General features: G+C 50.9%; 8 protein-coding genes across 8 annotated transcripts; 5 read left to right on the top strand and 3 right to left on the bottom strand.

Moving 5' to 3' along the window:
- Nucleotides 1-100: 100 nt before the first annotated feature.
- On the top strand, nt 101-1,699 carry N0V96_000467 (uncharacterized protein; the record flags this gene model as incomplete). The annotated part of the gene is made up of 1 exon (XM_053193439.2): nt 101-1,699. One exon carries the CDS (start codon nt 101-103, stop codon nt 1,697-1,699), a length of 1,599 nt encoding a protein of 532 aa, XP_053049156.2.
- Nucleotides 1,700-2,125: 426 nt separating this feature from the next.
- Nucleotides 2,126-4,055, bottom strand: N0V96_000466 (uncharacterized protein; the record flags this gene model as incomplete). The annotated part of the gene is made up of 2 exons (XM_053193440.2): nt 2,126-3,224; nt 3,283-4,055. The coding sequence occupies 2 exons, from the start codon at nt 4,053-4,055 to the stop codon at nt 2,126-2,128; spliced, it is 1,872 nt and encodes a 623-aa protein (XP_053049157.2).
- Nucleotides 4,056-7,178: 3,123 nt separating this feature from the next.
- N0V96_000465 (uncharacterized protein) lies at nt 7,179-8,276 on the bottom strand (the record flags this gene model as incomplete). The annotated part of the gene is made up of 1 exon (XM_053193441.2): nt 7,179-8,276. One exon carries the CDS (start codon nt 8,274-8,276, stop codon nt 7,179-7,181), a length of 1,098 nt encoding a protein of 365 aa, XP_053049158.1.
- A 1,541-nt stretch (nt 8,277-9,817) lies between these two features.
- N0V96_000464 (uncharacterized protein) lies at nt 9,818-10,713 on the bottom strand (the record flags this gene model as incomplete). The annotated part of the gene is made up of 2 exons (XM_053193442.1): nt 9,818-10,421; nt 10,490-10,713. The coding sequence occupies 2 exons, from the start codon at nt 10,711-10,713 to the stop codon at nt 9,818-9,820; spliced, it is 828 nt and encodes a 275-aa protein (XP_053049159.1).
- Nucleotides 10,714-19,577: 8,864 nt separating this feature from the next.
- Nucleotides 19,578-20,947, top strand: N0V96_000463 (uncharacterized protein; the record flags this gene model as incomplete). The annotated part of the gene is made up of 2 exons (XM_065755948.1): nt 19,578-19,701; nt 20,016-20,947. 2 exons carry the CDS (start codon nt 19,578-19,580, stop codon nt 20,945-20,947), a joined length of 1,056 nt encoding a protein of 351 aa, XP_065615188.1.
- A 755-nt stretch (nt 20,948-21,702) lies between these two features.
- Nucleotides 21,703-24,188, top strand: N0V96_000462 (uncharacterized protein; the record flags this gene model as incomplete). Its single annotated transcript, XM_065755947.1, has 3 exons — nt 21,703-21,905; nt 21,980-23,524; nt 23,969-24,188. 3 exons carry the CDS (start codon nt 21,703-21,705, stop codon nt 24,186-24,188), a joined length of 1,968 nt encoding a protein of 655 aa, XP_065615187.1.
- A 1,343-nt stretch (nt 24,189-25,531) lies between these two features.
- N0V96_000461 (uncharacterized protein) lies at nt 25,532-25,940 on the top strand (the record flags this gene model as incomplete). Its single annotated transcript, XM_065755946.1, has 3 exons — nt 25,532-25,546; nt 25,625-25,780; nt 25,830-25,940. The coding sequence occupies 3 exons, from the start codon at nt 25,532-25,534 to the stop codon at nt 25,938-25,940; spliced, it is 282 nt and encodes a 93-aa protein (XP_065615186.1).
- Nucleotides 25,941-26,160: 220 nt separating this feature from the next.
- Nucleotides 26,161-26,576, top strand: N0V96_000460 (uncharacterized protein; the record flags this gene model as incomplete). The annotated part of the gene is made up of 2 exons (XM_053193446.1): nt 26,161-26,335; nt 26,386-26,576. 2 exons carry the CDS (start codon nt 26,161-26,163, stop codon nt 26,574-26,576), a joined length of 366 nt encoding a protein of 121 aa, XP_053049163.1.
- Between the last annotated feature and the right edge of the window lie 1,142 nt (nt 26,577-27,718).

Here is a 27,718-nt window from a genome sequence, read left to right as displayed (position 1 = left end):
GGGCAACCAACACCAAGTGTAGATAAGAATCTAGAGATGATATATTTACTTGAAATCCAAGTGCTTCGTTTCAGGGAGGGTGAAAGCTCTCAGTAGTAAAATGCCTAATCTCAAGATGAAGCTCGCCATCTTATCACTCCTCGCTTCGGTCGCGAGCGTTCGCTCAGCAGCCAGCAACACCAACTCTTCACACCCCAACAATCCTCTCACCGTGAGAACCTCAACCGGCACATTCACAGGTCTCATCGACTCAGACGCCCCAAACACCCTCCAATGGCGCTCCATCCCCTTCGCCGAACCGCCCGTCGCATCCCGCCGCTGGCTCCCTCCCGCAAAACTCCAACCCAGCAACACCACCAGACCCCAATACGCCACAAAATTCCCGCCCTCATGCCCTCAATTCGTATCGTCGGTAGAATCCATGTGGAACCTGCCCCTCACAAAGGGAAACCTCATCTACAACGGTGCCCAAAACGACACCTCGGGCCTGGAGGGCGAAGCAACCTCCGAAGACTGCCTCTACCTCGCAATCTGGAAACCTACAACCCCGCCGCCCACAAAAGCAGGCTTCCCCGTCCTCTTCTTCATGACGGGCGGCGGGTTTATCATGGGCGGCATCGATCTCCCCTGGCAAATCCCGACATCGTGGGTCGAGCGATCCCAGTCGGCCATCATCGTGACGATAAACTACCGCGTCAACATTTTTGGTTTCCCCAACGCGCGGGGGCTAGCTACGGAGGGCATATCGCAGAACCTTGGCATCCTAGACCAACGCGCCGCTTTGGAATGGGTACAGGAGAACATCGCGGCCTTTGGCGGCGACCCGGATCGCATCATGCAGTGGGGCCGGTCCGCAGGGTCCGTCAGCGCGGATATCCATGCCTACGCGTACTACGACGACCCAATCGCCCAGTCATATTACATGGAATCCGGCGTCGTGCAGTCCGGCATCGAAGCGGACCTGACTTACTCCAACTTTACCTTTGTCGCGCAGAACGTGGGCTGTGGATCCCCCTGCGGCGCCGACTGCGAAGACGAAGATGGCACGGCGGAGCTAGACTGTATGCGCCGGGTATCGCCCACACAAATCAGCAACTTCATCGGACAGTACACCGATCGGGGCGAGGCGCCAGCAATCTTCTTCTCCTTGGTCCAGGATGAACGCATCATCTTCCGCGACTACGAGGCCCGCGCAGCAGAGGGCAAACTAGCTCGCCGTCCGGTCCTCATCTCCCTAACAGCCAACGAATTCTCCTCGCTGGTCCCCTGGCCGAAGGAGAACCTGACAGAAGGGCCCTGGCAGCCGCTGGTCACGGAAGCCGATGTCGTGTGGGTGTGCGCGGCGTACGCCGCCACAGTCGCGCGGAACCAGCTGAGCACTACCGAGGCCCCCGTGTTCCGGTTCCAGTATGCGGCCGAGTTCCCTAATCTGAATGTGTATGACTGGCTGGGTGCGTATCACAACAGCGAGACGCCTTTGGTGTTTGGAACGTATGGGCTGTTGGATCATATTGCGCCGACGACGGAGTTCGAGGTTGAGGTGAGCCGGGCGATGCAGGATCGAATCATGGCGTTTGCTGAGGACCCGTATCATGGCCCGCAGAAGAAGTTCGGATGGGAACCGCGGGTTGTGACTGAAGCGAACGGGGGGAGACGTCCTTCGCTTCGGAGCGGGTGGAAAAGTGGTAGAGCGGATTGATGGCGTTGAGATGGACGGTGTGTGTACGGGGTTAGGCGAGTATGATCCTTTCCCGTAGGTAGTTGTGACGATGAAAAGCTGGGATTATGCTGTCGACATCAGGAGGTAGCTTCGAAGAAATGACCATATCAGACGATACTGACAACTTGAGAGATGCCGGTCGACTTGCGGCATCATGTAAAGGCTTCGACCCGATAAGCAATGTTGACTGATTAAGTGAAGGAGCCACGCCCGATAACAGACAAGTCATAGGATATATACCGCACTGTTCATGATTGACTTTATTATGACTATGTCTAGCTAGGTAAGACTAGGTGTAGGGTATCAAAGATCGTGAAATCAACTTTTGGGACTTAAATAAAGCCCGGGAGCGCCGCATGGAAGAGAAATTACTTTGCGACCTGGCGTCTAGTACCGACATAACTATTACGTCTGCTGGCAGAGGGGGGTACCTCTGGGAGTGCCGCGGGGCGTAACACGATTCTCGCCAAAGAAGCGCGAATTTTGGCTGTAAGAACGTCCGTACGCGGGACGATCAGGGCGCTCAGCACCAGAAGCGCCGGAGGCAACACTCGCGCGCCTGTCTGCACCTCCAACATGGCTAACGCGACGACCGCCCGCATCATCTCTGGCCCCGGCCAGCTTCTGAGCGAACGGCGAGCGGGCGCGCAGAGTAGGACCCTTCCAGTAGATGACATAGACAGCAACGACTAGGATGAAGGAGATGCAGAAGAGAATTGTGCAAGCATATTCAAGGTTCTTTCCGGTACCTGCGCCAATATTGGTAAAGAAAGGCGTGGCAGGAACGGTAAGAACACCTGCGAGGAAGTCACGGGCCCAACCATTGCCGCCAGTTGCTGACGCGGAGTAGGGTCCGTAAGCACAGATCATGTAGTCAATGGTGGCCATGTAGATGGCGTAATTGGCGATACCGACAATGGCTGCGAAGACCATAGAGCCGATCCAGTGGATGGGAGGTCCCTGAATAGTCCAGGCGAAGCCAATCAAGCCAATAGGCAAGCAAGGCGCGGTGTACAACAGGAACCAAAGACGAGACTCGTACTGTGCTCTATCATCGTTGGGCTTGGCCGCACGCTCCTTGATGTTGCGCTTGATGGCGGGGATGAAGAGCAGCCACGCGAGGACGTAACCGATACCGATGGGAATGAAGGCCAACCCAACCTGAACGGTGGTGAAGTTCCACTGTCCGTAGACGAGGACGAACGACTGGATGAACATAAAGATGAGGGCATCAGAGAAACCGGAGAGAAGCGACAGCACCAGAACAATGGGCTCGGTGAGGAACATCTTGAAGGGGCGGATCCAAGTCGTGATGACTTCTTTGGCAGAGAAGCGGTCCTTGAAGGGGACGAGCTCGTCGGGGCCCCAGATGTTGGGGTTGCCTTCCTTTCTGCGTCTCTTGGCGATGCGGTTCATCATGATGGTTGTGCGTGTCTCGGGAACGGTAAGGGCGTGGACAGCCTGGACAGCAACTCCGAAAATGAGCTGGACCCAGATGGACCATCTAAGTACATACGTAAGTTGTTGTAGAATCAGAGTAGTGTTAGTGAATTGGTACATACCTCCAGTGCAGGTACTCCTCAGTAAATCCACCCACGATGGGACCCAGGACGGATCCTCCGACCGAGGAAAAGACAACGTATGCAACAGCATACTGCTGCTTGTCGGACTCGAACAAATCGGCAATCATACCGAGTGTAACGGAGCCGCCAGCGGACGACAGACCGCCCAGGGCGCGACCAACCATGATGGTAGCAAAGTTGGGCGCCAGGGCCACGGGAATCTGCCAAATATTGACGAGGAATAGTGAGAGCTGGAGAACCGGCCAGCGACCAAACTCCTCAGACCACGGGGCCCAGAGTTCACAGCCAAAGGCGTAAAGCACGAGGAAGATCATGGCACCGCAGCGACCGGCCTGGGCGCTCACGTTGAACTCCTCCGAGATGCCGCCAATGGCATTGGAGTAGAGCGAGGTGTTGAAGTTCATCGAGACCTGGACCCAGAAGATGACGGTAAGGATGTACCACTTTTTCCACTTGGGGAAGCAGAAGCCCAGCTCTTCGTAGCAGTCGTCCTCGGTGATTTCGTACTTGTCGTAGGTGCCCAGCTTCTCGAGCTTGGCGCCGTTGCCGTTGCCATTGGGGGCGCCATTGCCGTTCAGGTGCTCCGAGTGATCAATGGTTGGGTCGTGCTCTTTTGAAGCTGCTGTGTCGCTAGCGCTGGTATCGCCATGGGCGTTACGCTCGTCGCGGGACTCGAGCTTCTCGTTGGCGACTTCGAGGTCAGCCTGATTGATGACCTGAGGCGGTTCCTCAGCAAATCGTGTGCCAGCCATCTTGAGCTGTTGTCATGCAGGTGTAAGGTGTAGGATGGTCAAGAGAAGGCGAAGGTATCGCTTACTCCTGTTTTTCAGGAGGCCAGCCGAGAGTGAAGGAGGATGAGAGAGATGATTAGGCGTAAGGACAACCTCTAGAGACCAAACTCTGGATGATTCGGGAGAACCAAGGGATCGGCCAACTATGAATGCTCGGGCGACGCTTCGAGATATATCAATGGGGCGGTCAACTTCGGACGGAAGCCGAGGGACGCAGACCCTGCCGCCATGACCCAACGCGCCTGTTGCTGTCGACGTCGAGCCATGCCCAGTCGGCTCCCCAAACGTGCAGTCAGTCGCCCACCCGTGACATCACCGTCCATTGTCGGTGGCGCGAAACAGGCAACCTCTAGCGCAGCACGTCCCACTTAAACAAGACGCAGCGTTGGAGGGGCGTGGGTGTGTGGGATACGGGCGCGAGCGAGGTGAAAGAAAGGCAGAAGGGTACCGTAGCAGGGCAATGTAGTAAGCAAAATGAGCACCAAGGTAGCGTGGTCGTCGCCAGGACTGTTCGACGGGAGCTGCAGTCGCGAGCGGTCACAGGGCAATTCTGATGGAAAATCGGGTACGGGTGCGGATCGTCGACATTGTGGATTCGCCGGAGGGAGTCCGGAGGAGGGTCGAAATGTAGTGGTTTGTGAGGAGCCAACGAGGAACGAGCGTAGCGTGGCAGTCTAGCCGGTATGTGGAGTGATTGAGTTTGGCGCTGCCCTTGAAAACGTTTTCTTCTAGTGAGATTTTGATGGCTGAACTCGTCGACACCGTTTCTGTGCTGTCAAATTCCAGTCACGCTGCCCATCCGGACGCAGGATTTGGTGATGCGAGGAAGTTCGCGCTTCGGCTCCTGCCAGAGAAGCGTCAGAGGTGAGAGGTACGTACTTGAGGCTGGTGCCAAGTTGCGGTAGAGCGGCAGCAGACTTGGCGAGGGGGCGGCTTCCAAAGCTTGTTTGCCCGTGGAAAATACCTACCTATTACACCCACGCACCTTTCCGTACTGACGAACGTACCTTGTCCTACGCGGCTCTAGTGGCGTCGCAGTTCACGACGGGAGTGGCAGGCAGCCCTCAGCTGTACCTGGCGATGTCAAGGAACATCATGATTGGCACACCAGAAGAAAGAGAGACCCGCAAGAATTTTAGCAATGACGATCCATGGTCGCAAGACTTTTTGCTTCTCTCCGATTTCTTATTCCCATCTTCCGCTAAAAATCAACCTTGCACGGCCTTACCATGCTTAGCTGCTCTGGGAAGGCCGTCTCCATTTCTCTGTTTAAGCTCCCCAATGACACCAGGAAGCAGTCACCTTTTCGGGCTGCCAAACTGGGCAAAGCGGGATGCATAGCACCAACGGACACCAGTTATGACGTCGATGGGCCGGTGGGCCCGAACTCGCCCTCGCAGAACCCTCGCAGAACTGGACACAGTCACGCAGTGTAAGCGGTGCCGTCTCCAGCCGTTCCATCTCAATTCTTTTCTCTCCAGCTTCTCTCCAGGCTTCGTTTCTTCTCTCCATGGGACGCTCCCACGCACATGCCCATCGCATCTCCAGTTATCCAGTCACTCCCCGCAACACCATCTGTTTGATATGCGATTACCACTTCGAGGTAGGTAGCGGCGCAGCAACAATGACATTAGGCAAGGTAAGGATAAAACAGAGTTTTTGAGATGAGCCATGCCAGCTTAACCCTTTCTTTGTTCGTATTTCAACGACATCATATGCAGTCAAACTTTTACTCAGCCAGCTAGTCAAAGTGAAAGCAAAGAGGATTAGATCAGCCACTCCCGCAGCCTCAACCGGCGCCTGGACGCTGCCAAGATTCGGATGCCTCCTGACGGCCCGAATGTCGATGAAACGCAGTCAACCGAAGCATTCCGAACCCATCATCAACCAACCATTGAATCAATCCCTTCATATTCTCTCTTTTGACCAAGGTTATTGCAGCCGCCATTCAGGTTCATTGCATGTGGATGCCTCGTACGACGTCGCCTCACGACTCACGTAGGCCTGGAGTCAACGTTACTTTTCCCCTCCTCAATCTGCCGACCGCTCCAGTATCATGATCGTTCAGTAATACAGATCCAGATAATCCTGCAAGATTAACCAATGAAGCATCCCATCTCGTAGAGAGTGTCCCTGAACCCTCCGATTGAGCCCGGCCTTTTGGGTGAGGGATTAGGTAACACATTTTTCTCACTTCACGTCCTCCACCTTTCCCTCCATTTTCCTCCACCCCGAGATATATCTGGGTCTGGAGTCTCCACGAGTCCACGTGAATGCAAAATACGATTCTCCCTTCCTAATTCGTTGCAGCGGCCAATCACACGGGCTTACCCACTGAAAGTCCTGTTACCGGATGCACAGAGCCTGAATAGGTAATCCGTCGCGAAGGAGGAAAAACAATCTAGCCCGACCGCCACGAAAAATAACTGCAAGTGCGTAGTTGCGGTGAATATTGTGATCTCTCAGTGTGTACTTCGAGATAAGAAGGTAGGAACTCGAGCGAAGAGTCCTCTTACAATGCTTGCCTGCCCCGTCAACCTTCCGGACTTACGGTCCGAGTCGGCTGACTTGCGACGGATTGGTCGCGAAGTGAATCGCCACTACGGTGCCCCCGTTTCGCCAAGCGAACGATTCGCAATGTCCCGGAGCTTGATCTCCTTGGCCGACGGACGATCACCGATGCCAGTATGATCCGTCCGGCATTGGCGACAGGGGTAAACAAAGATTCCATGTCGAATTTCAACCTCCATTTCGAATTGTCTGTTTATCGTGTGCCACTACCTTAACTAAGTGGCGACAAGTCAAGCAAATGGGATGTTATGCATTCTTCAAACCTGAGTGCATGTTCTTAAGTTATAACACAAAAATGATGGTGTAATACTTCGGCATCCACCAGCCAAAGCCTACCTACCACCCATAGTCTCCTAGGACTAACTGACTGTAAGAGATCTACCATAATTCAGAAAAATATCATAAATGACATACATGACAATATGCACCCATTGAACCCCTCCCCCCTTTCTCTCTCTCTCTCTCTCTCTCTCTCTCTCTCTCTCTCAGTCCGCCCAAGAAGCCAATGGGAGATTAAACACCTTCCACCTCTCGGATAAACCTCCAGTGTTCCTTGGCACTCGAGATCGCATCCAGATGAACTCTCCCCTTCACCGCAGCACCATCAAACACATCCTGCGCAAACGCTGCCAAATCTTCACCCGACCAGAACATCGGCTGGCGACGACAGAGTCCCCAGATACGCAGCATCTCCACGTGGAGAAGCCTCATTCCACCAATCATCCATTCAGCCTCCTCCACCGTCATCCCGTTCATAGTATCACGGCCCGGCTTGATCCGGACGTAGGCAATGCGGGCAACGGGACTACAGACAATCTGAAACTGACTGACCCACGACCGCTCCAGTCCCGGACCGGGCCCGATGGGCGCCGGGAGAAAGTTGAGGAACTGGAAGGTTAGAAAGGGCACCGGAACGCCCCACGGCACCGTCTCGTGCTGCTGCTCGAAGCGGCGTAGGGACGGGTTATTCGCCCACAGGCTGTTGGCTCGCGCAGCGACGACCTGTCTTGTGATGGGGCCGACGCTGCGTAGCCGGCGGTAGTGATACATCGTGAGTTGCTGGTAGAGATCCCGATGGAACATACCTAGCTCGTACCGGACGTTGAAAGGTTCGCCGGTGACCGCGCTACCCTTGTCAAACTCCTCGCGGAGGTAGGCCAGCATTGTACTGTCTTGCGGAGAGGGAAGGTCGGCGTCGTGAGGCGGGTGGGTGAGCCACTTACCTTGCTCAAAGTGATGACCAACGCCGGGAATGGGCACTGGGTTAGCGGGTGCGCTTTCGGAGTTCAGGTCGATTGAAAAGCCGCCCTCATTTTGAACTTCTACACCAAGCACTTTAGTACCGCCTATTCTGAAGCTCAGTGAAGTGAAAGATGCCCGATACACACCGAAACGCGGCTTGATGGCCTCCATAACCCGCCAGGGGAAGTATACCCAACGCGAAGGATCGACTTCCTGTTCTTCGTCTCCTTTCCTGGTCGACTGGTGCCTGACCATCACACATGCAAGGAAGAGTTGAACCAATGTCTCATCGTCAGAAACGAGTGAGTAGTCGAAGATGAGGAAGGAAAACTCGTCGCCCCAGTTGAGTGAAGACTCATGGTCGGACATGCTGGACTGTTCGTCGTTTGCGACACACGGCAGGATCCTCCTGAGATTGTGCCAACTGCCAGTTATCAGCCAAATGGCTAAGATCTTCAAAAATTGATGAAGCGCGATGCAAATAAACACCGAGTGGACTAGGGTCATCAAACTCATGGCAGTGATTTGAGTGGTATGCTGATTAATGTCAGGACTACCTTGGTCTTGATACTTCCTGAACAGGACATATATATATATATGTATATATCTATACACTGAAACTGCCAATCTACGGGAATCTGTCACCTTTTCAAGTTTCCGTAAAATTATATTTTAATCACACGGCCCATTTGCTTTTGATCGTCGAGGTCGTCTTGGAGGCGACCCTGTCTTTTACCCATGAAACCTCTTTCGCTTCGAAGAAAAGGAGAAAGGAATTACCTTGTGTCATACCAATGTGATGTAATTCTACTCGAAAGCAAGACGCGGGTCCGTTGAGCCATGTCGCTTACGAGACGACCTGTTCTACGAACCTGTAACGGGCCTTCTCCTTCGAGGGGAGTGCGACAGGACCGGTAATCAGGCGAGCAACAGTCGTGAGTGAAGCACGGTAGCTTAGGCCTCGACCATACAAGCACATCAAAGGATCCGAAACTCCAAAAAGCAAAAGAGTTCACCCCCCCCCGGTGCTGGACTGGGGGCTACATCTCTTGGTGCTCATGCTGGGAAATTTCTGGTGCTCATACTAGGACTCGAACTCGGGTACTCGCTAAGCCTGTCGTCGAGTAGGCTGGTTGGCGTATAATCGTTGGACCATTAACCTCTCCACCACCCAGCCAGTTTGACCTGACCCCCCGACCTAAGGGGGCGCCTGCTGGCTGGTGACAGGAATGGACTTGACGGGATATATAAGGGCTTCTCGTGGCGTCTGCGGAAGGTACGCCCAGGCTTCCTGCCCGGTGACTGGAGGGCAAAAGGTGGAACCTGAACACTTTCAGCACCGCCAGGTAAGGCAGGTAGTGCGTCTCGCCCATTGACCGCACCTGCCTTGATCAGCTACCATGATACGCATTCAATAATATAGATGGGCTTCCGCTGCCCGGGTTACTCGCGGATATGGAAGGTATGCCTTTGAAGCCGGACTATCATCACTTCGCTTCAGAAACAACTACAACACAAAGAAAAGAGCCAAGAATCCCGAGGCAGCATCTCGTTCGGACAAAAATATTCATTGAGTTCTACCACTTTTCCTCCCATTCTTCTATGTTGTGGTGCTCGTCCAGAACGAGTAGCATCCCAACCCTGAAACTGCAGTACCCGTCTCGCTCGAGAATGCCCAAGATCCTATGTGTAATCATCATCTCGAAGCTCATCTCATTCAATGACCTCTGCCTTCTTCTCCCTTCAAAAGCAGTCCGCTAGGCTTGCGAAGCCCTGGTGTTGGTATCCCTATCACAGCAGTCGTAGGTTGGAGGGTCGATTGGGGTCTAGTTGATCGTCGAATTTGCTCCTGCGCTGCCCTTGACTCGCAGTCGGATTGGACTTCCAACTCGTCAGCTAGCCTTGTTAGCCTATCTTCTAATGCTCTCCCACAGCTCCTTCGTGATGCGCAATCTATCAGCGGCGTTGTCCAGCTTCGGCCAGTGGCGAAATTCGGAATGTCTCAGAAAGAAGTTGCCAATGCTCGAAACTCTGCCTCTTCCGGCCATATATTTAGCCCATCGAATCATACTCGTATAGTAGAATTGTGCTGCGCCGAGCAATTTTCGATTTCCTAGCCGGTCTCTATCATAATGAAGATGGATGGCGTTTGAAGCGACCTCGTGATTGATGATAAAGCCTTGGTCGAGGATCAAAGGCAATCCTAATTCGTATGATGAAGCACCATTGAAGGGAAGCGACACCGCCCAGTCAAGTCGAAGACCCTGAAAGTCTCCGAATCCCAGAAGATAGGGGTTGCTGGCCCACGCCTCGTTCATTGTCAGGTTGCAGTGGACGTTTGCGTATGCGCGTTCCTCCAGGTATTCCAGAACCCAGAATATGTGATCGTCGTATTCATTTCGTTCATCAAATTCGACTTGTTCGCTGTAGATGTCGAGGAGTTCCATCCAGTTCACCCAGGGTTCTTCGGTCTCAGAGGGAGAATCATAGAGCCAATTGTAGTTGCTCCTGCTGCTATTTTCTCCCAAGTTCAGGCCTAAAATAAGGTTAGAATGTGATGCGCAACAGAATGTTGTAGGTACTTGCCTGTCTGGTATAGGGAGGATCGCATGAGGTGCCATAGCAGGTGGTTCCATGACTTGGGGCGAGACAGGGTGTTGAGAGGCAAGCGCTCTCCCTTCAAGAACTCCATGATGAAGTTGTCGTATTTCGCTTTGCTTGCGAGAGGAGAATCAGTGTCTTCATCGTGCAAATCCCAGTAGAAGAACAGGAAGGCATCCTTCCAGTTAATCTTATTGGCGTCCATGTTGGCGACTTGGTGTGCTGTGATGGAAAGAAGAAAAGTCCTCGCAGGGTGGGGGGATTTAAATAGACTGAATGAAGGTACCGCCTGCCTTTGAATCCCTCCTTGACCTTGATAAAAGGTGTGGCACCGTCTGTTTGTGACAGAGTGTTGAGAGGAGTGAAAGGGACAAACGAATGTGAGTTGCGGAAGCAACCCTACCTAAAGTACTTACTTAGGGAGGTAGGTGCTGCCTACAACCTTCCATGCACGTCAAGAAAGATGGACATGAGCTAGGCAGGCACCTTGAGTGGATATCTAAGGCAGTCGAATTTCATCTTTCCATTGTTCTTTCCTCCCTTTGACGTTAACTTCCTCACTGCCCAAACAACTAAATTGCCCTAGGTAGGTACACTTCTGCATTACTACTTGCTTGCTATTTAACACGATGATTCCTTCAACAGTTCCTAGTAGCTTAAGTCCAGTTCTAGAATGACACAATATGAATTTGCGTATTAGTTTAGCATGGCAATCCCCTTTTCGACCCTAACCAGTGAGAGATTCGTTTGCAAAGGTAGGTAGTACGAGCCGTTGCATCAAGTCGAGGCTATGCTAACCTCCGCCAGAAGCCAGCTCAAGGAGATATTTGATGTTAGGAGTATCGAAATTTATCAGATTGTCGTCGATCTGCGGTGTTTGTTGTACATCAAGTCCCAAATCCAACATCTGTTCACTTTCTAGGTTGAGGTCTGGAAAGTTCGGAGAGTCTGAAGGCGCTGATATCTTCGGACTTGGAATAGGTAGATTTGATTCGCGGCACATCTCCCCGTAATCGACCATCGACCAGAGGGATCTTTCCCATCCTGGATCCATGACTGATTTCAGCTGCGAGTCAAGGAGTGAATCGAAAAGATAAGCGTTCGCATTGAAAGTTAGCAGTCGATGGTGCTATACCCAATGTTAGCCCATACACGCATCGAGTAATTGAAAACTTACTATTTTGGACGCATGATCCCAAAACTTTGCCATTCCTTCAAGTATTGATATGCTGTCTTGGGTTGTACTCAATAGTTCCAAGTAACGCTGGCTCTCGGTATCTTTCTCGGCGTGCATGTGAAGCGAGAGAATGCTACCAGCCAGACACGCTGAATATGCGTAGAATGAGGCACCTAGATGGCACCCTACTGCTTCCGCATCGTGCAGCAAATTGACCAGATCCCGAGCATGTTCGTAGCTTTTCTGTGAGGCGAGGCGCATGAAACTTGATGGAACTTGACACTTGGCCTTCCGAACTTGCTCTCGCACAAGGAACGGATGGTAGAGAAGACAGTAGCAGACATGGAATACTGTGCGTGCGAAGATGACATGACCCATAGCAGGGTGATCTATAACACCATCATCAAGCCTATAAGTATCAACAACATCCTTGATGGGATGTTGATCAACTTTAAGACGCGACTCAACAAGTAGAAGGAGGGATGTGATTGATGCAAACTCCGACTTCGAGTCCCACGGGGGAGTCTCATCGGTATTGCGGTCGTGAAGAAGCCTTCGAGTGCAGCGAGCAAGTACTGATGATGCCAAGATGGCAACTGGGAATCCACTCTCAACACCAACATCGGTGCTCCAATCGAGGAGTTGACGGAGCGTCACATTCTGGCCCCATCCGCCAGAACGGAATGTCAGCTTGTCGCAAGGTAGTCGCACATGGCAGTCCTCGTCCAAGATGGCGAAATGTCTGTGTTTGCCGAGGGAGACTAGTTTGTCGAGAAGGTAGATTGACCAAAAGGATCTCCGCCTTTCTTCCTGCTCCACCAGAGGAAGAGTTTCACTGGGCTCCTTCATCAGTTGGAGATCCTGGGCTATCCGTATTGCCATCCCAATCTTGAGCCACGCGGAGCTGGTTCGGCCGGCTGATAAAGGCTTTAGTACCTAACGAGACCCAGTTGTCGAAACACTCACCGGTAAAGTCAATGATGGCTAGGATGTTGGTGGCTTGGGCGACCTCGAGGTTGCAAGAATCTTCCACCGTCATGTGATCGGCCAGAACGGATAACCATGCTTCTCTTGCATATGCCTCAATCGCATTGGATCTGTTTTCTCGATAGTATTCGTGTTCTGAAAACCTCAAGGAAGATGCTAAAACAGCCAAGAGCACGCATTTCGAAAGCTGACCATCCGCTAGTTTCTGTCGGAAGCTTCCTTCGTGAAAGTAAGAGTATGGTTGGTTATGACACCATTGAAAGAAAGTATTGACCAGCGACTGTGTTACGGAATCCGGCGGAAATGTACTGAACGTTCTGCGAGGCCATGTTGGTTTTTCTAGAGTCCTTTCAAGCTGCAAAAGACGCTGAGAAAGACTTACTGGGACTGCGAGCTTCCTGAACGCCATGTAGTTGAGATGTTGGGCGATGATTGGTTAACCAAATCAGGCACGCCTAAAACATCTTCGTGTTCATTCAATTGGAATTGAGGCTGATCTTCCGCAGGATTTTGGTCTTCCATAGGCAGATTGGTCTCGTTGAAAGCGGCGGAACTGAGCTGTATTAGCACAATAATCCTGACTTATGAAATTTGACCATGGACACATACCTAAACTCTTGAGATTCGCGGTCGCTCAACCGAGCCAATTTGCTTTCAATCATAGAAATCCTCTGTAGAAGGTCCGTCTAGATAGGGTCACGTCGTCAGTCTACTGATCTCCTGGGGCCAGACAATTGTCACAGTGATTACGTCTTTAGTCAAGCCGAGAAGCAACGCAGTCGAGTTCCCAGAAAGGGAGGCCGAGACTGCCGAGTAGGGCTCATATTGGCACCGCTGCATCACCCGTCGACAATTGATACATCTTGGTCGATCCCCGGAACATTTGATCTTCTTCTGTCTAAGGAAAATGCCGTCATATCAGCTTCTCTGTAACTTCCACGCGACTTGACCTTTGATACGGCTTCCACCAAAGAAGGGATGAAGGGCTTGGAACTCTACCGGCAACTAGTACAGGCCTGGCGGATGCGTTTGATACCTGCGGTGGTTGGTGGTGACCTCGACTCCGGACTTCTCTCTGGCCTCGTTGTGGATGATTCCGCGGGCTCCGCCATGCTGATGCTGTCTACTGTTTTCAGGCAAGGGGAAATGATGTAATGAATGTTGTTGCTGAGGTCCCAGACGCGCTCGTCCGCCCCAGAGTGAAGTGACCGATGAACATTGATATGGGGTAATGCTGAGCCGTAATGCGGGGTAACCGGGGTTTATGTACGTGTGCGTGGGGAATCAACGGCCCGCAGCAGCGCAGTGGGTTCACTTCCGTTGCCTTCCCCATTCTTTTCATCCAGATGAGCCAACCTGCTGCCGGGTATTACAGCTGGTTTTAGGTTGCAGCTTGCTGTTGCGCTTAGCAAGTCACGGTTGTTGTGTTTACTCAAGGCAATTGAAGTAAGCTTCTATATGCTGAACTACGTGTCTTATGCTAGATCTTCGCCCGTGGAACCTGATTCAAGGAATCCCAGTCGACCTTACGCTTCTGCTGGAATTCTGCTATGCCATGGACAGCATCAGAGCCAGGCTCCATCATTGACTTGAAAAGCCTGGAAATCCCGTCTCGCTGCTCTGGCATTCCCGCGTGTCTCCAACTTAACTTGACTAATTCTTTCGACATGCTTGAACCCCCGGGCGACGAGTGTCGAAGTTGCGCGAGGAGGGTTTTCGTTATGATGTCCAGTTCTGAGGGCGCCTCAGCAACCATCGAGATGGCGCCAGCAGACTTCAGTTCGGAAGCTGTCAGAGACCGTGCTGTGAGCATGGCTTCTCTCGAGAGTCCAAATCCCCATTCTCTGATGACGTATTTCGAAATTACGGCAGGACACATGCCAAGCTTGGCCTCAGACAATGTGAAGGTTGCCGAGCTGATGGAGATCCTGATGTCGCAAGCGAATGCTAATCCGATCCCACCGCCGAAAGCAGATCCTTGTATGCAAGCAATCGTGACCTTTGGAGAATTGTCGATGAGTTCGAATAAGTCTGTCAATGCCTGGAATAGTTTCGCACTTGCGTCACCGCCTCGGCCAACTGCCTGTGCAGCTTGGCTCAGGTCCATCCCGGTGCAAAAGAATTTGCCATTTGCGCTGATAAGAATACGAGATATGGAGGGGTCGTTCTCGAAGGACTTGAATGTGCGGATGATCTCGGATATCATCGGAAAAGTCAGAGTATTTCCGTTTCGGGGCTTGTTGAGAACGATATTACCGTTCGCCCCAGCCCGCTGAGCGACAATGTTGTCAGACTGTTCCAAGACCGACCACTCCCAAGCTTCCTTTGGCCGGCTGGTAAACTTGGATGATGATCCCGTCGATGACCTTTTGGATTTGCTGGCGAGAGCGGCTCCAGCCCGGCTATCGTTGGGTTTTGCTAGGGCATTGGAAATCCAAACTCCTATGTCAACTACTTGCTGGAGGTCTACACCAGTATCGACCCCAGCTTGCTGAAACAGATATACAACATCTTCCGTAGCCACATTTCCCTTGGCACCTGGTGCAAAAGGGCAACCACCTAGGCCGCCAACGCTGCTATCAAAGGTTCGCAGACCGCATTCATATGCCGTCCATACATTGGCTAGAGCTTGCCCGTAGGTATCGTGGAAGTGGCCAGCTAATTTCTCGGTATGTATGTTCTGACTCTTAAGGTACTCAAGTAGCCGTCGGACGTCTGATGGTGTTCCGACACCTAAAGTATCACCAAGGCTAACTTCGTAGCAACCCATATCGAGTAAGCTTCGCACTGCGCGGGAGACTGCAGGTAAAGGAGTAGAACCGTCGAAAGGGTCGGCAAAGATGCAAGAAACGTATCTGTCATAAGAAAACGAAGTTAGATGACTGTGTATCGAGGCTGAAAGACCAACAAACATTCCAGAGAAGAAAAACGAACTCACCCCCTCACAAGCACACCGGCTGTGCTAGCCTCGGTAGCCACCTGCTTGGCACGCTCCAAGCTCTCATCGACAGTGCAGTTGATGTTTGCTCGACTGAAGCCTTCTGTCGCACTGACGAAGACAGCCACTTCTCTAACACCATGTTCGAGGGCGATGTGTAACCCTTTGGTATTCGGAACTAAAACTGGCAGACGCAGTGTGGTATCGGTTTGTTGCCACCTCTTCACATTAGGGGCGGAAAGTATTTTGCGGCAATCTGCAAGTTGTGGTATGACCTTTGATGAAACGACAGACGTGATTTCAATATTCTGGAGTCCTGCACCCTTTAGTCTTTGGATGAGTTCCAGCTTCGTCGAAGTATCCACCACGGTCTTGACATTTTGTAGGCCGTCACGAGGCCCAACCTCGACGATTCTGATAGTCTTGGAGCCCGCCATATTGGATGGAGGTTAAAGTTCAATTTCAGCAGAAGAAAAAACCGAATATCGCTGTGTGTGGCTTACAGGAGCATTTGTGTGCATCCATCCCATCCAAGATTGCTCCCGTCGGCTTTGCATCTCCAGGTCGGCCCCGGACCGGGTGGGTCCTGGTACGTACCTAAATGCCACCTCGGCTGGAAATCTGGGGTACGCCGGGATTCCGGACCGCCCGGCTAAGGTTGGATAGGTAGCCGCTTCCGCCCCAAGTGCCCAATTGGATGACTCAAGATTGTCATCTTCCAATTGCTCTAGTCCCCTTTCCTTGGCACCCAGATCCGTACCCTCGCGGTTAAGGTTCATGAATCCGTACCACGTGCATGTTCGCATCTGAACAAGCTTAGAGGAGGAAGACCGCAGTCCATTACATTTGAGCATGAGGTTAAAGGTCTGATGATAATCGTGAGCTCGTGTCGAGTCAAGCAAGTCCCCAGAAGATAACGTGCACTTGTCTCTGGTCAAAGTGATGCTGCTTACTTTTGTACTGGAGTCAAGGAGACTTTACTGAATTTAAATGAACAGACTGAAAGGACTCGGAAAACGACTCAAAGACTTATACAGAACATAACCTAAATGAAATCAAATTCTTGCTAAGAAACGATGTGATTCGGCGCTCTTTTGGCCAGATAACCCCACAATCTCCAAGCACATTCCGAGAACGTCACGAGTGTCCCTTGGGTCAATGATGCCATCATCGATAAGCATCGAGCTTGTTGCATAGCTCGTCGAATCTCTGTACGCATCCTCCCGTAACTGCGCTGCCTGGGCTTTGATCTCATCTGGAGAGAGCTTGCTACCGCCGTTGGACTTGGTTCTGATGGTTTCCACAACGCCTGCAAGCTGGTCTGGGCCCATGACACTGCAACGCCCCGTTGGCCACGTGAAAAGGAATCTTGGGCGGTATGACCGGCCGCACATGGCATAGTTGCCGGCTCCGTAGGATGCTCCAAGGATAATGCTAATATGAGGAACCGTTGAGCAGCTTACAGCGGACACGAGTTGTGCGCCTGCTTTGATGATTCCGGAGTGCTCTGCTTTAGTACCCACCATGAAGCCAGTGACATTGTGGAGGAAGATGATGGGCGTATTTCTCAAGCTCGGTCAGCTAGAGCGAAGAAAAGCATTGGGCTCGAGAAGCTTACTCCTGGTTGCAAAGTCGAATAAACTGTGCGGCTTTAAGGGCCTCACGTGCATGGATCACAGGAGTCTGGTTCGCCACAATGCCAGCACGAAACCCTTCATTGTATATGTATCAGCGACTGGAACTTTGTTCGTGAAAGAGGATAGAGCAACGCAAAGCTTCTTACCGAGGATGTCCGCCCAAGCCGTCAGCATGTTTGTTCCGTAGCTCGGCTTGAAGATAGACATTCTGGAGTCATCAACAAGTCGCAGCAATACCTCGCGCATATCGAATGGTTTGCGAATATCGGTGTTCACCAGATATAAGAGATCATCGATGGAATACCGAGGAGGTACAGGATGCGACGAATTGGTGAGTAGGCGGCTGGGTTCTGGGGTGCGAAGTGTTGCAACCCATTCGCGAGCTTTCTGAATAGCGTCAAACCTGCCACAATGGTGTCAGTCAGATGAAGACCGAAGCAAGATCGAAAGTGCCATACTCGTCCATGGCGATCTGATCAGCCAGTCCGGTTGTTGAGGCATGAATCTTGGCCCCGCCCAGCTCCTCAGCAGTGACCACCTCGGAAGTGGCCATCTTTACTAGTGGAGGCCCTCCCAGAAAGACTTGGGCCTGGTTTTCCACTAAAATGGTGTAATCAGAAAGTGCAGGATGATAGGCACCTCCAGCAGTCGAGGAGCCAAAGACAATGGCACACGAGGGTTTGCCTTGCTGAGATCGTATCGCTAGATCACGAAAGAGTTGGCCCCCTTTATGAAAGACTCGGAACTGTTGGGGTAAGAAAACACCGGCCTTTGATAGTTAGAATACTTCTGTATCAGTTGGGATGGCACTCCTACCGACTGAACCAGTGAAATGAGAGGCAGATCGTTCTCGAATCCTATTTCAAGTATGCGGTTGACCTTGAGGACTGGTCTGGGTTAAGAGTCTGGCCCCAAAAGACATGGAAGAGAAGTCCTCACCTGTCATCTCATTCCAAGCTCCTCCACTCTGCGTGGGGATATGCGACATAAGAAGGCATGGCCGTTGACTTGTTTTCTGTCAGAAATGGATTGATGATCCAGTGATCTCAACTGAACTCACCTAACAAGGCCGATACCTGCAATGATATTTGCGCAGGAGTTAGATCCGGAGATCCTGAACCCCGCAAAACATCCTAACTCAAGAAACGGTGAGTCTGCATCGAGCAGTAACGCAATCCTGTCTCGTGCTTCATTGGACCGTGCTATTCAGCTCAAATGTCTCAATGTGGTGATGGCCGAAAAGCGACTTACGCAGCAGTTGGTGTCTTGTTTGGTGTCTCGATGTGGAAGCCTCGTCCCCTTCCGAGGACACATCTTTCAGATAATTGTCAAATTCTCGCAAAACCGGCTCCCATGCTTGACGATTCGCTTGGAAGTTGGATGCAGTGAGGTCAACGGTTGACTTCTCGACGGGAAAAAGTTGCTCAATCATATCGGTCAGATTGAAGAAAGCAGTAGAGCTGTGTGTATGGAGTAGAGTCAGTTGCGTCTTGGTCGCGTGTGACTCGGTAGAAGTATTGGGTTTCTGAGTATGGTTCGGGGCATTGGCGCTCTCCCGGACCGATCCCCGCGTGCCCCTCGGACCCCGGTTGGCCCACCTCGATGTCGGCTATCAGACATCCGGGGAATAGTATTTATGACTTATGGCATGTAAATTAGTTTTCATAGACGTAGTTCCGCATCTGGCTCATATTACTGGACGCCCTTTTTGCCCATCGTTCTCAACGCCAAGCACCTTACCTCACCTTCCGCAATCATGACTCCTTCGGCGGACTCATCGCTCTCTCTCGTTCAGGGACCAGCCTCACCGCCTCTTAATCTTAAGCCGCTTGGTTCTATTATTGAAGAACAATCGAAAAAGCATGGGGACCGCCCTGCCGTCATTGTCCCCTGGCAGTCCACGCGGCTCACTTATCGGGAGCTCGCAGACCGCAGCAAAGTCATAGCCAAAGCAATCCTTGAGGTTGGACTTCATCACGGAGACCGTGTGGGAATCATTGCGGGGAATTGCTATCAGTACATTGAACTTTTCCTTGGTGCTGCTCGCATTGGATGTCCTTACGTCGTTTTCAACAATACGTATTCGCCTGACGAGCTGAAAAGTGCTGTTTTAGCCAGTGGTAAGCAAAAACAAGATTATTTCCTCCAAATCGGTCCACCCACTGATTCTTCACGATGCCGAAGGCTGCAAACTCCTCTTGATGTCGCCTCAAATAGGGACAAAGTCGCTGTCGCCTCACCTAGAAAGTCTCTTGAGTCTTCAAAAAGGACAGTCTCCGCTCAAACAGATTGTCTACCTGCAAAAGTTCGAGCAAGCTCCTCAGAGTAGCATGCTTGAATCTTACAGTTTCTTCTTCAACCGCGGACAGTCGATTTTCATGAACGACTCCGTCTTGAGACGAGCGGCACGAAAGGTTCGCCCTTCAGATGTACTGAACCTCCAGTTCACTTCCGGTGAGTTTAGCTACGATCTAGATTCTATCTTGTGCTCAGCATCGTCTAGGAACCACGGGTCGCCCGAAAGCCGCCACTCTCACTCATATGTATGCCACCCCATCAAGCCCTGATTTGGAAGAACTAATCTTATCAATTGCCTAGCAATTTGGTGAATGATGCTCAATTCGTGGGTGACGCTATGCGCCTGACCGAGACAGACGTAGTGTGCTGCCCCCCGCCTCTGTTTCACTGCTTCGGCCTAATCATGGGATTCCTGGCTTCCTTCTGTCACGGCAGTTCCATTGTGTTTCCCTCTGATAACTTCAATGCAGAGGCAACACTATCCGCCGTGTTGAAAGAGAAGGCCACGGCTCTCCTTGGAGTTCCAAGCATGTTTCTTGCCGAATTAGAGGCGCTCCAGAAGTCAGGCTCTCCAATCAACACCCTGCGAACAGGTCTCATCGCAGGCTCTCCTGTGCCAGCCTCATTGATGACCGATGTCCGCGACAAGATGCACGTTGAGGGCATTCTCATCGCCTATGGGATGACAGAGACTAGCCCAGTCACATTTATCACGTCACTTGAGGATGGGTACGAGAAGAGAAATACCTCCGTGGGCAGGGCTCTTCCGCATATTGCGGCTAAAGTGGTGGATGCTCAAGGAACCATTGTGCCACGCGGAACTCGAGGAGAACTATGCACCAGTGGTTTCGCATTGCAGAAAGGTTACTGGGATGATCAGGAAAAGACGAACGAAGTGATGAAGGTCGACGAAAATGGAGTGGTTTGGATGCACACAGGCGACGAGGGCTTGATCGACACCGATGGCTATGCTCATATCACAGGACGCATCAAGGACTTGATTATTCGTGGTAGGTTTCAAAGTTGGGTTCCGAAGACTTCAACTAAACATCTGGCAGGTGGCGAAAACATCTCTCCAACTGAGATCGAGGATCGATTGCTCAGCCACCCCGCTATTTCAGAGGCTTGTGTCGTTGGCCTCCAGGACAAAAGATATGGCGAGGTGGTCGCGAGCTTTCTCCAGACGGCGAATAGCACTGTGAAGCTGACTGATTCGGAAGTCAAGGCTTGGGTTACGGAGAAATTGGGACGGCACAAGGCACCCGAACATGTGTTCTGGATCGGTCACCCTGATGTTGGAACCAGTCTGCCTAAGACTGGAAGTGGAAAGTATCAGAAGCATCTCATACGAGATTTGGGCGATGCGCTGCTCAACAAGTCAGCGAGGCGGGCAAAGTTGTAATATCAGCTCCTTTTACCGTAGTTCCATTTCGCTTCAGACTTGCAAAATACTGCACGCTAGTCATTGTATTTTGGGTCTTTCACAAAGGAGTGAACCTGGTTTGCAGTGCATGCTTGATTGAATCTCAATAAATACAAATTAAATTCTTGCAATTTCAGCAAAAAGTCATCGCTCAATTGACCAGGTTGTCATTGAATCACCAATGTAGGATCAATCAATGGCGCTAAATGTTCCGTTTACAACTTCATTCTAAGTCGGCGATTGTACACGCTAGAGTAATGTAATATAGTAAGACATGAAACCGCCTACCAATGTTTTTGTTGACTGTAATTCTTCGCCTATCACAGTACCACTATCAAATCCCCTCGAAATCTTAGAGTATGTTGCTGAGTTCTGCCGCTTTGACACCTTCGTCAGGTTGAAGTTCCGAGGAGCCAGGTGCCAGGGCCCACACAGTGTACCGTTGTCCGGACCGCTTCCCGGCGCTAACGTTGCAGCTTTCCCGAGCATACCCGCCGGCAAGGGCATCTATGCCGCGTCACAGACATTAGTCGGAGCGCGGTTCACTGTTCCCGAGATCCGAAGGCTCTATGATGTTGGCCAATCTCACTATCAAAAATGGACTTTGAAGCTCCTAGAATAAGGGAGCTTAATCGACCAGAGTCATTATTACATGTACTGAGTCTCGAGAAACGGGCAGAAACGGGCTTAAGCGAGTCTTCCCATTTCCAAAATCCTGCATCATCTCCGCCACAATGGCAGCTATTCAGCATACAGACGATATCACGGGAGCACGACCTCGCAGCAAAGAGCTTTTTGTGGCCGATATACCGCTTGGCGAAGATGGACAACCTCGGATTCGAAAACTTTTGATCGCGAACAGGGGCGAAATTGCCTGTCGAATAATTGCAACTTGCAAGAAAGTCAATGTAGCATCGGTAGCGGTTTATACTCAAGAGTAAGCTCCCTCTATATTGCAGCCCGAAAGCATTGGAATTTTCCTGATGTTCAATTTGTTGACTTTCCTTCTAGAGATGCTATTTCACGGCATGTAAGGGATGCGGACGAGTCCATTTGCATCGGCTCTATGGAGAAGAACGAGAGAAATCCGTTTCTCGACATTGATCTCCTGGTCAAAACTGCAAAAGATATCCACGCCGACGCAATTCATCCAGGATACGGTTACTTGAGCGAGAACGCAAACTTTGCTGACAGTGTACGCCACGCTGGACTCATTTTCGTCGGCCCTCCAGCCAAAGCCATGTCCACACTAGGCGACAAGCGCTCTTCCAAGGACTATCTCCGCCAGAATGCTCCTGATGTTCCATTGATCCCAGGATTTACTGGCACCAGTCTTGAGGCCGAAGACCTGCAAAGAGCTGCTGTCGACATTGGTTTTCCTGTGATGCTGAAAGCTTCCGCAGGCGGCGGAGGCAAGGGTATGAGAGTTGTGCACGAACCATCGCAACTGATGACGGAGCTGAGCAGAGCGCAGTCAGAAGCTCAACGCTCATTTGGTTCAGGAGACTGTATTCTGGAGAAGTTCATTGAGAACAGCAAGCATATTGAGATCCAAGTGGTTGGAGACCAGTATGGCCAAGTAGTGTCGTTCTTTGAACGAGATTGCTCGATCCAGCGTCGCAACCAGAAGGTGATCGAAGAAACACCATGCCCTTTTATCGATGACGATACTAGACAGAATATGAGCGAGACAGCCGTCCGAATCGTCAAGTTGATAGGCTACGAAGGAGCTGGAACCGTGGAGTTCGTCTTCGATACATCGACAAGAAAGTTCTATTTCCTTGAAGTCAACACACGGCTGCAAGTCGAACATCCAATCACCGAGGAAGTCGTCGGAGTTGACCTTGTCGCTTTGCAGCTGTTTGTTGCTGCCAAAGGTCGTCTCTCAGAGCTCCCTCGGCTATCAAATCTTACGCAAACTGGGCACGCAATTGAGTGTCGGCTTTGTGCGGAAGACCCCCAGCGAGATTTCCTTCCCAGCCATGACAAGATCCTCTTATGGAAGCCAGCCTCTCCAGGAAGAAGTTCGGGATCAGTCATCCGCTATGAGACAGCTATTCAGAGTGGAACATCGGTTTCAATCTACTTTGACTCGATGATCTGCAAGATTGTTGTCTGGGCACCGACAAGATCTGCGGCAATCAACATCCTTGCCAGAGAGCTGGCAAACACTCCGTGTATTGGCATCAGGACCAACCAATTATTCCTCCAAAGCTGTTTGTTGCACCCAGCATTCCAGGACTTTGGTTACAAGACATCATTCATCCCAAACAATATCGACGACTTGCTTCGAAGTCCATACACACCAGCCTTGCCAGACCACATTTCACTTATTCCTAGTATCTTTCTGCAACATCTGCAGAAGAACGAAGCCCAGGGAAGCGGTGGCCATCGCCACTTCCGGACAGTACGCCGTCAGTTCCACAACCAAAAGTTTGACCCGTTCCACCAAAGCTGCGAGATCATCTCCCTTAGAGACTCAAAATCCGCCTCTGGAGGGATTACTAGGTGCGAGGCCTGTCTTCCCAAACCAAGCTCCAGCAACGCCGACAACGAGTGTGACGTCTGTCTCTATCCTGTGACACATCAGAGTCCGGATGAGAAGGATCATTCATCCAAAGGAGGTGCAGAATTATCACCGGCATCGACCTTGACTGCCACTTACACTGCCACAAGCAGAGCCATTCGAACCGGAGTGGCTTGGTCGAGGCCCGTTTTCAACATCAAAAACGTCGAGCTAAAGCCATTATCTGGCGAACAGTTGCTCTTTTCGAAGGCGGGCTCTTTGTCATCACCAGTGTTCATGACTATGTCGGTGAATGGTCACAAGATTCGCGCATACCTTGCCATCCCAAATTTTAGCGAAGGTTGCCAAAGTCTGCCACTCAACGAAACTGTCAGGGTATTCTGTCACTTACCGCAGCTTGGGGAGTGGAAGGAGTTCCGCAAAGATACTTTGCTCTCGTTCTATACCAATCTAAGAAAAGAAGCGCTTTCCAGCAGCGACCAGCAAAGCGAAGTCAAAGCCCCGATGCCTTGCAAGGTGTTGTCAATTGCCAAGTCCGTTGGCGTCGAGGTCAACAAGGGTGAATGCGTCATGGTGATCGAAAGCATGAAAATGGAGATCAACATCATCGTGGGTGTTTCTGGCAAATTCCATACAAAGTGGAGGATTGGTGATGCGGTGGATGAAGGCGTTGTACTTTGTTCAGTTGAATAATTTTGGTTGCCATAGTTTCAGTAGTTCAACCATCATTTTTCAGTTCCGTTTCAATGTTTCCTCCAAGTATGATTCGATTAAGGTCTACACCCGAAGTCGTTTGATGCATGTATGTATGTCTGCATCATGCCAGAAATTACAACTTGAAGCAGAACTCATGCTTTTCCGAGAGTTTCATTCCTATTATACAGTATAGTTCATCTCAGATACTCCTTCGCTATTGTCTTTTCAACCTCTTCGTTCTCCGAAACGGAGTGAACAACACTTAAAATAGCGCCAAAGGATTTGTAGCATTAGGCGGCATCGCCGTTGCAACATCCCAGTGCTCAACAATGCAGCTTCCTTGGAATCTGAAAATATCCACCACCGCAGTCAGCGGCAAGCCTGGAACCTCCATTTTTGTATGAACCCATCCAGTGTTGTTACTAAACGAGTGTCGCAAGATTGTGAAGTTGGCAGCGTCGAAGATTGGGCCAACATAGTCGATGGCGTTTTGGCGTCCGCTGAGAGCGTTGGGGTTGTGCTGGGTGTAGTTTACGGACATGTTGTCTAAAATTGCCCCCTTTGCATCTTTTTGGACCAAGAATCTCTGGATGAACGTCTCAAAAATCTGCTGCTGGCGCCAGCTGGGTGTCGGTTGGTTTGCTGACGTGGAGCAGCTGATCGCTTCGGGGTTCTCATGATGAGGGAATGTAGGTGAAGTACTGAGCGAAGCCACAGTTCCTGCAAGAAAAACAAGGTTATTCAAGATCATGATTGCGAGATGGCTGCTGAACCTGGGTACTGGTAAAAAACGAAAGTTACTATGCTAGTTTTAAGCTTGCAAAGTAGAATTGAACAATTGGAATGTTTTACTAGTACAATTTAAGGAACTCAATTTTCTCAGTTTGTGATGTTGCAATTTACTCTTGAGATTAGGTTTTGCTTCGAAATGAATCGAAGCCAAGCTGTTTCCTTGCAAACCATGTCGATTTAGTTAAGCTGAGATTTCAATCCTCCGCCTCCGTTCGATTACTGAAATGAATTCCAGGCGTTGTAGTTCTGACCAAAGTCCCCATTTCCCATGCTTGATAATCAAGCCAGTATTCAAGAAGTGCAACGGTCCGGCCGAATATCGCGGACGAAGTTTAGTAATCGCAGTTGTTCTTACGGTAGAACTCAACCCCGTTCCATAGCTTTCTAAGCCGAATGGAGATTTCCTATATATTACGTTGCTTCAAAGTTTATTAATACAGACAATCTTAATGCTACATCCACGTAGATGATTTGGTCGCTTTTGAATTACGCTGAATCTTTGAACGCAGAAAGAGTTGTGAGCACGGACATAGTTCAACACGATCCTCATGTCTTCATACTTGGTAACTGGAGCTTCGAGGGGGCTGGGAGTAGGCCCATTGCGTCCAAAATTTGTTACAGGAAATGCTGATTCGGCCTAGTTTGAATTTCTCCGGCAGTTATCCGCCGATGCAAACAACATTGTCATTGGGCTTGTCCGAAACGCCGAGGCTACCAAGCAAAAGGTGGACGCCGAGCTGCAGCGGAAGAACATTCACGTCCTGCAAGCTGACCTTGATGACTTCGATGCGATAAAGGTAAGTACCTGGCATGGGGTTGAGGATTTGCAGTAACATCCGATCTTAGACAGCCCTGAATGCTGCATCAGAAATCACCGGTGGAAGCATCGACTATGTCATTGCAAACGCGGCTTTCATCTCAACCTGGTCATCTTATGATGGCATCAGCGTTCTGTAAGTTGATTAAATTTCACGGAGTCTCAGTACAGGAATGGTCGACACATCTAGATCAAGGGACTAACAGCGTGAATAAAAGGGGAGAGACACCGAAGCGGCTAGAACAGGACTTAGTCAACTCGTTCCGTACGAACGTCGTCGGTAATGTCCATCTCTTCAATCTCGCACTGCCACTCATCCTGAGAGGTCATGCGAAGAAAGTGGTCACAGTCTCATCCGGCATGGCTGATTTGGATTTCATATCCAAGTCCGGCATCGAGGTCGGAGCCCCTTACTCGATCAGCAAAGCAGCTCTGAACACAGCCGTGGCCAAATTCAGTGCAGAACACTCCCATCAAGGCGTTCTTTTCTTCAGCATTTCGCCCGGAGTGATCGACACGGGGCTGTATGACAATGGTAAAAACTACCGTATGTGCTCTTTCTAATTGCGTCTAACATCTTGCCAGCTACAGAGGAGGAAAAGCAAAAGGGAATGGCAATGCTTGGCAAGATGGCGAAGTATGCACCGCATTTCACCGGCCCGTCGACTGCAGAGTCTTCGGTAAAGGATATGCTGTCAGTCATCTACAAAGCCAGCGTTGAGGCTGGATTTGGAGGGTCGTTCATATCTCACCACGGAAACAAAGAATGGATTTGAGGAAGACAGAAGGCAGCCGTACCTCGGCGAGGCCGATCAAACGAATATCTGCGGGTTATCGTATTGAATCGGCGAGCTATCACTTTGCAGCCGCCTCGCAGAAACATTGTGGAAGACTGCTTTGCCCGGCTACTCCTAGGCGCCTTCTTACTCAGGGACGAGTTCGGTGAGCAACCCGAAGAACGACTCCAACGTGCGGTATTTAACAAACATCAAACGGTCATAGTCCTTTCTGAAATAAACTCAAGACAGCTCATGTGGTACCATTACGTGTGTATGTCTCATATGACCGTGCTCCGTTGCCCAAGTGTGACAGATGGCCATGGCACAGCCTCACGAGGCAACTTTTGAACTCAGCAAATGGCTCAAGCATGGGCCACTCGGTTATTTGAATTGAAGCTAACGTGGATGAATTATTGGAAACGATCCTATGGTCGTCTCTCAAGTCAGCAGGAACGTAGATTTTGAGCCTCACTCTTGTTGTACTAGCAGCCTGGCTTCATCGGACTGATTCACAATTGGTGCGACGCAAATCGATGGCCAGTGCCAGGTCAACCTCGTTATAAATTCGAGCTCATCTTCTCCAGCAGTTGAGTCATATTATAAGTTTCATTCAGCTTGTTCAACTACCAGCTTTACGAGCCTTCAGCGCCGCTCACTGGTGAGAACCTGGCGATGGCAACTTTTGCAAGCGAAAATGCCGACTTGAACAAACAAGCCTCCACTTCAACTGAACTCGAGCAATGGACTAGAGCCAGGGACGGACCTTCCGGAATCCCATCACGTTGCGCTTCGCTTAGCCCTCGAAGGTCGAGCCCGCCTCGGCAACGACTCCGGGATAAAGATGTTTGCGAGGCCCCGCAAGATAGCCAAACTCGCAGATCCGTCCTTTTCTTATGGATTTGGGAGATTCTATCCCTCGTCCTTGCCACATGTCTATTGGTCGTGATCATCACGGTTATCCTCGGCCAAGATGACCACCCCCTCGGAGACTGGCCCTTGGATCGGATCATGACCCTCAATTCTCTCGTCAATTTGCTTTCCACCATATTTCGAGGAATTCTAGTATCTATTGCAACCGAACTCATTGCACAGGCGAAATGGACATGGTTCTGGTGCGACAAATCTTCCCAACGCCGGAT

This window comes from Colletotrichum fioriniae, assembly GCF_027942845.1.
Source record: "Colletotrichum fioriniae strain IMI 355084 chromosome Unknown scaffold_1, whole genome shotgun sequence".
Classification (NCBI taxonomy): domain Eukaryota; kingdom Fungi; phylum Ascomycota; class Sordariomycetes; order Glomerellales; family Glomerellaceae; genus Colletotrichum; species Colletotrichum fioriniae.
This window is presented reverse-complemented; position numbering and strand designations above follow the sequence as displayed.